The sequence below is a fragment of the Mizuhopecten yessoensis genome, unplaced genomic scaffold (genome assembly GCF_002113885.1).
Source record: "Mizuhopecten yessoensis strain PY_sf001 unplaced genomic scaffold, ASM211388v2 scaffold2589, whole genome shotgun sequence".
Lineage (NCBI taxonomy): Eukaryota > Metazoa > Mollusca > Bivalvia > Pectinida > Pectinidae > Mizuhopecten > Mizuhopecten yessoensis.
The window spans coordinates 85,414-94,488 of record NW_018404621.1 but is presented as its reverse complement, the minus strand read 5'-3'; the positions used below and the strand labels follow the sequence as shown (position 1 = coordinate 94,488).

Sequence of the window (9,075 nt, the reverse complement as noted above, 5' to 3'; positions counted from 1 at the left end):
TATATATTTTATCCATTTTCAGCAGAAAATTACTCAAACTTAGTCAGAATCATCTTGGGTGAATGAGAGTATTACTTTTTAAAATTGGGATTCCTGCCCCATCCCCAGGGGCTAGGGCGGGGCCCCAAAGGGAACATTTACCAATATTTTCAAATTCTTATCCATTGATGACATGACAAGTATTGTATTTCACTTAGTTTACATGCTGATTTCCACATCATATCTAAACAATAAAATAAAGCTACCAGTACCTATGATATAACTCAGGTGACCGCTAAGGCCCTTGGGCCTCTTGTCTTAAGTGTTGTTTGATTTAATAAAACTTGATAAGGATGTACAATATACAAAGTCTAAGGTTATGTTGATAAAATTTGAGCCAAATCTGTTCATGATTAAAATTAGCTTATTGCACTCGATTGGTTAGCAGTTTTGGCATGATAACATTCATAAATTTAACTGGTTTCTGATGAAACTTTATCAATATTAATATTACACTAAGACAAAGGTTAAGTTTGAAGTAAAATAAATTCTATGCATGGAATTCTTGTTTCCACCAATGTATTCCGACTAAGCAATATAAGCTTATTGGTCAATGATGAATGTTTGCAGGGTAGTAGGGCTGTGGAGGGAGCAGCTGTCGAAGGTGAATCAGAAGGCCGCTAGTTCCCTGGCTGATCCTGCAGAGTATGAAAACCTGTTTCCAGGTCTTAAGGATGCTTTAAAGACGGAACAATATCTTAAGCCACAACGATCCCAACTTCTTCCCGCCAACAGCTACCCAAGTGTCCCAGTAAGTGGCAACCTCGACAGGATATATCCCAATACAGAATTGTCATTCACATACAATGCCTTATTTATATTCTAACAAGTTATTTCTATGTGTATAAATATATTAAGCACTTCATGGATTATCATTTCACTGAAACATTGGTGCATTAAACAATAATTGAAAGTATGTTTTTCTAGATTCTAGTCAACATTTTGAACACATGGATTAAGACTTGTTAGAAATATCTTTCGCATACATGCAAAATATATATCAGTTTGACAAATGACCAATCAGAAACATTTATCTGTGAAATACCTGACCCCTACAAATATTGGTATTGGCCTAATTCATAAAAACATATATATAATTATCATATGAATATCGTGTTATGCAGTGTTATAAAGCCATTACATTACACAATGTGCCATCACGTCATTGTGAAGCAGACGCAATTTTCATTGTTTCAGAGGTGACCAAGTGCAAAATATTCGTTTCAGATCACAATTATACAGTTTATTTGTATTATATGATAAAAAGAATCTGTCATTCGTTTCCCTTCATATCAGATTTATGATACTCGTTTTGGAATTTTCATATTTGCTCGCCAGAGACTCACAAACAAGAAAAAATCAAAACTTGTATCATAAATCTAATATGAAGGGAAACTTATGACAGATCCTCTATAATTAAATGAGCTACCATTAAAATCCACAATTTACTGCTGAATTTCAAAATCTTTTAAAAAAAGTAAATAGCTGTGATGCAGCAATAAAACAATTGATAGTGTATTGTAATAGATGATCTAATACTAAATCATTACAAAACACAGTTTGGACAATTAAGTGCCTCCCTCCTCACCTTTATGAGGGCTATAAAGGGCCTCCTCCTCCATCATTTTTCGAAAAAAAATTGGCCTGAGAAACTAAAAATGAACTTTGTAGGCCTTATCATGCAGTATTTCTAACTAACATACTCAGGCACTTATTTTGACCTGAAATATTAAAGAACTATTAGTTTTTCTGATTTGAAAGAAAATGTGGTTGATATAAAACGTAACCATCATTATTAAAACACCAGGATGAGGACAGTTTATATATATATTGTAGCCCAACACCGGTCGTGTACCAGTTGATGAGATGAATCAGGCTGAAGAAAGAGGAGCATTCCATTTCTCACCCAACGGGGTGCAGGATGAGGATGAGGAGTTTGAGGAAGCCTCAGCACCTGTGCCACAGGTAACACATCACCAATCAGAATTTAGTTATCCAGCTCCTTTGAAGCACACCTGACAGCAAAAAAATTAAGGTGTCTCAGCTACTCGTATTTAACAAAGTGAAACAAGTTAAACCAAACTTGGTTGGAAGTTATTAGTTTGGGAATCAAATCAAGACTTGTTCAAAAGAAGGGAGCAATGAGTCCTGTAAGCCCTTGGCTACTAGCCGAGATATTTCAGGGTAGAACTTTTGTTTTAATTTAATGATATACTTAATACTTCTGTTCATTCTTGATGGATGTGTTTCAGACAAGATTCATGCACTATCAGGTCAAGGAATTGGAAAGTCTCTATTTACAGAAGGCATTAATGGCAATAATTTGACAGATTTTGTTCACTCTTTGTTATAAACAAACCATAGGTGGTATGATTTTGATGAGACAACCAACATTTTTGAGTTTCAGAATTGAAGATTTATTCTGTGGCCTCAACTAAGTAATAGTAGTCTGATCAAAATGAAACTTGGTGTATGTGTAAACTTGTATTCTTTCAATTGCATATTAGTTAATTTGTGGGATGACTGTTTCTAAGTTCCATTTCCATTTTAGCACTTGTACAATAATGTTCTGATTATCTGGCAAATTGACTGTATCGCTTCGGATTAAATCTTCTGCTTAGGAACAATAATAAATGTTTCCATGTTTCATATAGCAGAAGCCAGTCGAGGCAAAAGTAGAAGAATCATCAGAGCCACAATCTGACACTCCCACACAAGATGGACAAATATCAAGTGCAGACATGGCTGACATTGAACAGGAGTTAGAGCTGGACCTCGAAAACCTAAACATAGATAACATAGACACTCTGGTAAGTAACTATCGATAATAAAAGAACCTAATGCTTATATTTACTACTTGAAATTACTAATTTTATGATAAATAATCTTTAATTGTATCATACTAGCCTCATATGTTGGGATGGGAAGTGACAAAACCCGTAACATCCATCACGACATGCAGACATTAATGATTAGTTTCCATAACTTCAGATCTTGGTCTCATTTTCATTGCTTTAGCGTTTTCACTGTGTGATTTTTTTGCTGATTCTTTAGTTACTGTTTTATTTCTTCAGACCTGTTTTGCTGTTTGATATTTAATATTACTTAATTTGGTGCTTTGTTTTGAATTAATCACCAAATAAAAACAAACAATGAACTACTCTCCTTGTAGGAAGTAGATGACAAAGAAATAAATGAGGAGGTAAGCGGATCAGTGTGTGATTTATCTATGTGTATCATTGCTTTAGTTTTGGTTTTAAGGTGCTTTTTGTTTCTGAATGCCTTAGTTACATTACTGCATCTCACCATTGATCAAACATTAGAAGCATGTCATTATAACAATTTGTCAAACATTTTTATTCTAACTTTTCCAAAAATAACTGGCCAGTGACAAAATGTCTTAGTTTGATGGACCAGAGACAATGATGAGAGAAAAATATCTAGCCGTTAAAAAAGGGGAGAAAAACATTAATTCTGACAGACATATTTTTTTTTCTTTATCGCATTAAAACGGAAATCTCACTTGCTATACAAGAATGTAAAATATAACAATCATTTCCAAAACATAAACATTTTATATATGAACTGAAACAAGAGTACTATTTCTAAATTGTTCAAACAATAGTATATTCTTAAAAATCCTAAGTTGAGTGCTATGGTTTTTGCTCTTCAATCACGGTGGATATACATGGTAAAGACTCACAAAGGGGCTCTTGCTGACCTGTCTGTGTACTTGTCAGTAGTCATGATGCATGTAGGTGTATGTTACTTATATCAGAAGGTTTAGGTTTCTTACAAGTAGTTCCAAAATAACATGATTGTTACTAACAAAAGAATTGGTGTTACTAGGTTTATGCTGGCTAACATGTAGTTCCTATATGTGTACGAGCGGATGTAGGATAGGGATATTCCACATATTAACTCATTCACCCCTGAAGACACATTTAGCCTCTTCCAATTCAAAGGTTGGAATAGTTCATAACAGAATTACAGAATAACCTCTTCATATAAAAACCTAAATGGTGATTTTCTCTGATTCCAATTTCCAGAATTAACTCAGAAGATGTTAAACAGCGTTTTGACTATATATAGCTAGCTACTATTTTGAAAATTCAGTTGTTTTTTTCCCGACCTATTTGAACAAAAACAGGGAGTGACACACTGACCAGTGGGAACACATCCAATAGGGAATCAAACCTAACCGTCTTGGTTAAAGGCAAGAGTACTATCAACTGTGCCAACGCCCCATGTATTAGTGTTAGTGAGGCTAACACATCCAATAGGGAATCAAACCTAACCGTCTTGGTCAAAGGCAAGAGCGCTATCAACTGTGCCAACGCCCCATGTATTAGCGTTAGTGAGGCTAACACATCCAATAGGGAATCAAACCTAACCGTCTTGGTCAAAGGCAAGAGCGCTATCAACTGTGCCAACGCCCCATGTATTAGCGTTAGTGAGGCTAACACATCCAATAGGGAATCAAACCTAACCGTCTTGGTCAAAGGCAAGAGCGCTATCAACTGTGCCAACGCCCCATGTATTAGCGTTAGTGAGGCTAACACATCCAATAGGGAATCAACCCTAACCGTCTTGGTTAAAGGCAAGAGCGCTATCAACTGTGTCAACGCCCCATGTATAAGTGTTAGTCAGGCTAACACATCCAATAGGGAATCAAACCTAACCATCTTGGTTAAAGGCAAGAGCGCTATCAACTGTGTCAACGACCCATGTATAAGTGTTAGTGAGGCTAACACATCCAATAGGGAATCAAACCTAACCGTCTTGGTTAAAGGCAAGAGCGCTATCAACTGTGTCAACGACCCATGTAACAATAAAACATGGGTCGTTGGCACAGTTGATAGCGCTCTTGCCTATAACCAAGACGGTTAGGTATTGATTCCCTATTGGATGTGTTCCCACTGGTCGGTGTGTCACTTCAGGTGTCCTCCTTATAATTCACTTAAATTCAACTCATATCCGGTTCATTTGGTATGAAAGTTCTGAGAGTTTTATTCATGTGTAATAATGCTGTTTCAATATCCAACATCGGATGTTTAGTGTGAAAGTTTGGTGAGGGTGCATACAATTTAGCAGTCCCATATTCAATTAGCTAGTGGTGTACTTTAATGCTGATTTATAATATGTTGGTGGCAATGGGATGTTTTGTATGAATGTCTGGTAATTTGAGAACCTTGTACTGTTTATTAAACCTTAACTAAATTAGCTAGCAGTATACTAAATATTAATAACAAAATGGTAAAAGAATTTATGACAACAGAATTTAATCCGAATAATGTGTATATCTAACATGAACAGTTTGTGACTTGAATGAAATTAAATCAAATGCTTACTCACAAGAAAAACATGGCATTTTTTGATAATAAGATATAGCCAGATGTAGTTTTAAATGGCTAAATAACACTGTTGTGTTGTAATATACTTAGTAATGATTAAGAACTTGTTTCTAATTTCCATTTTCATCATAAACATATATGTATATTTTGATTATAACATTTATTATAAATCTTTTTTTTGTTTGTTAATTATTTCATAAGTTTAAACCTACTGTTTAGAAGTTTTTAGCAGTATTAATCTCTTAAAGAAATGTCTTGATATATAGATGGTTCTTTATTCTCCTGTTACGTGGTGTTTACACCAGATTCTAATGTATACATGAGTTATGTTATACTCAATTGTAATGTATGATTAAACTGGTGGTGAGTAACACTTACATTGTTATGTATACTAACCCTTGATTATTCCTAGCGTGACAGCTGGTGACGCACACCTGCGATCATTCTAGATTAGCCGTCTGTATCTGTTACAAATATCAATAACATTTATCCTGAAAGCGTATTTGCATTTTACAGATAGTTTTTCTTACAATGACAGCAGCATGGCCTGATAAATATACTGCATTGAGACAATATATATTGTTGACTAGTGAGGATTCCCCTTCAAAAAGATATTGATGAATTCCCCTTCAATAAGATATTGACTAATCCCCCTTCAACAAGATATTGACTAATTCCCCTTCAATAAGATATTGACTAATTCCCCTTCAACAAGATATGGACTAGTTCCCTTTCAACAAAATATGGACTAATTCCCTTTCAACAAGGTTTTGACTAATTCCCCTTCAACAAGATATCGACTAATTCCTGTTAAATAAGATATTGATGAATTCCCCTTCAACAAAATATTGACTAATTCCCTTTCAACAATATATTGACTAATTCCCATTCAACAAAATATTGACCAATTCCCTTTTAACTAGATATTGACTATAAATTTCCCATCAACAAGATATTGGCTAATTCCCCTTCAACAAGATATTGATGAATTCCCCTTCAACAAGGTATTGACTAATTCCTGTGACTTATCCCCCTTAATATGAACAGAAGTATAAATTGAAAGTCTGAAGTTAGTGCTTGTGTTTAGCCTGAAAACTTGTTAGTTAAACAATATTAAAACAGAGTTTGATTGTAAAAATGGAGTTTTTCTTTTTCTTTTTCTAGGATGTGAATTTGGATGAAGAGTTTCTTGAAGATTGAGGGAGTTATAGGGATCCTGTATATACAAGCAGTGTGATATATAAAGACTGGGAACAAGGCAATGCATACATGCAGGGATAATATCTAAAGAACTCGGATTCAGCAAAATCAATCTCCCATCATTTGAATGCATGGTTATCAGAGGATCTGTGGAACAATGAATTAGTACTGTGACAAATATCCTTTGAAGATGGAAATGTTGATGTACTTGACTTTAATGTAACTGGAATGTGTATATGTCTGCAAACCAGACTCTACCTTTTATGGCATTGTCAAATATATTTCCAGAAATCATGAACTTTCACCCTAACATCACACTAGAAATGAAATAGCATATTTTTTCCATTTCATGTTTTATCTGTTTGTAAGAAAACCATGTGATTTCAGATACTGATGAAAAAAAGACAGAAATATTTTACACTGACTATATTGCTATCTAGATCCTCGATACTGGTATCATTAATGTCTTAGCTTGTCATGTTGTTTATCATTTTTAAATACACTCAGCTTATTAACAAGAATTTTCCAATCAGACCTACTGAAAGTAGTGTGTACAGATGTGAGTCAGATACATAAAAATATCAGGATGATTCTGACGTTACAATCTTGTGTCAGTTATTCACAACATCGTGACTGGTTAGGTCTGTATCTAAGAGCAGCAACCAGCTGTATGCCATTGAATTATTAATATCTAAATTATATCTTAAAATACAAAAAAAGTATAGAGATATTCACTACAGAGAAAGATCTACTGCTACGAACGATTTTATATTATTTATTTCAATTTTGTTTTGTATTTTTGTTGCATGATACAGCAAATTACTGATTGTGAGAGGACTGCCTATATAAGAGCTCCTATTTTGCTGGTGTCAAAATTCTGTTATTGGAACAAATATGTTATGTTAAATTTTCAGAAAACTCTTCCTTCATTTTGTGTAAACAAATTTTGGCTACAAAACCCTTCCTTCATTTTGTGTAAACAAATTTAGGCTACAAAACCCAAACAAGTAAAATAAGTGCTATAGGTGCTATGTATATATACAGTGGAGTGAGACTATCTCCTAGTTGCTCTACTTGTCACTGATGGTGACTTCATGTTCAGGAGGCACGGTAGTCTAGTGGTAGGACGCCGGGCTCGTGACCGAAGGGTCGCGGGTTTGAGTCACGGCACGGCACTGTGTTGTATCTTTGAGCAAGATACTTTACTCTGCTTGTTCCAGTCTACTCGGCTGTAAATGAGTATGTGGTTGGGCAGTGCTAGAACTGTTTAATGCTAGCTGTGAGCTCTGAAATGGCAGCACCGGCTGTATGCTCCCCAGGGAGTTGAGAAAGTTATTGGCTGGTTGCAAAGGCCCTATAACCACGGAAAATAATTTGTGAACTGCTTTGAGACGCCCTACCAACTAGGTTGTGATAAAGTGGTATATAAGAACCTCGAATTATTATTATAATTATTATTATTACTACACATGGAACAGTACAGTGGATCAGTGTGATAGGAGCCCAATTTATATATGCTGGCACGGATATGCTTACTGTCAATCACCTTTTATTTGTGAGTTTCCGAAAGATGTGATTGATGTCAGTTGTGTTTGTTGCATGATACTGCAAATAACATTTTCAGTCTGTTACAGTCAGCTGATGAATTTATTTATAATTGTTTGAAGGGTGAAAATGTGTGAACATAAACATTTTCTTTTATTATAATATCATATTTCTTTTTGTGCTTCAATGATATGGGCACTTAGTGTCAGAGTATCACCTGAATGGCTAATAAAATTGATTTTCTTTTTGTAAGCAGTTGCAATTTGGGGAAAAAAAGACGTCAATATGTTAAGAGGCTTAAAAAGGTGAAAATCTTTGAAAAATTACATGTTTCAAGGCTTCACAATTTCACAGTAACAAAGCTATAAATAAACAACGTTTTACTGTGTCAGTTGTGAAAATAATGTGTGATGATTCTCTTATAGCATGTATGTGTATGGATGGAGAAGTACAGATATATATAATGTAAAGGTCAGGGAGTAGATGTATGGATGAATAAACACTAAAAAATATAAATTCTTTTCATTTATTCTTTCATCTGTTTATGATGTGTGTGGGAAGCAGCATTTATATGTAGATTCTAGACTTGTCACAACCAAACTGACTGTGTTAAACTTGCAGGAGATGTTCTACCTTATGGAGAGCTTTCTTAAAAGGTTTCATTAATGTTACCTAACAACTTGTTTGTACCCATTCTTGTTGGACATGAAGAGATGACCAGACTCATGCTACCAGGATTAGCTCCAGGCCCCACAGAGTCTTATTTGAAATTTAAATTCTATGACAATATATCAATATTGTACATATTCCCTCAAAGTAAAAGAAATATCAGCACAAACTGATGTCCAAAGCATCATCATCTGCACAAAAAGCCTTGATATTCACTTTAGTCCCTCCCCCCAACTTCCATTTCTAAACTCGCTTTCCTCAAGATCAT

The 9,075-nt window shown here is 34.8% G+C and overlaps 1 protein-coding gene across 3 annotated transcripts in view; it reads left to right on the top strand.

The window, feature by feature from the left end:
- Positions 1 to 8,654, top strand: part of LOC110446139 (coatomer subunit beta'-like) — a 21,077-nt gene extending 12,423 nt beyond the window's left edge. The window contains exons 18-22 of one of the 3 annotated variants that reach the window (XM_021491132.1): positions 610 to 790; positions 1,876 to 2,004; positions 2,697 to 2,849; positions 3,212 to 3,241; positions 6,558 to 8,654. In XM_021491132.1, the coding sequence (XP_021346807.1) occupies positions 610 to 790; positions 1,876 to 2,004; positions 2,697 to 2,849; positions 3,212 to 3,241; positions 6,558 to 6,593 (529 nt within the window). In that variant the 3' untranslated portion in view covers positions 6,594 to 8,654. Of the gene's footprint in view, positions 1 to 609; positions 791 to 1,875; positions 2,005 to 2,693; positions 2,850 to 3,211; positions 3,242 to 6,557 lie in introns of all 3 variants that reach the window. The other 2 variants (XM_021491131.1, XM_021491133.1) reach the window with 2 other exon arrangements.
- Positions 8,655 to 9,075: the final 421 nt, after the last annotated feature.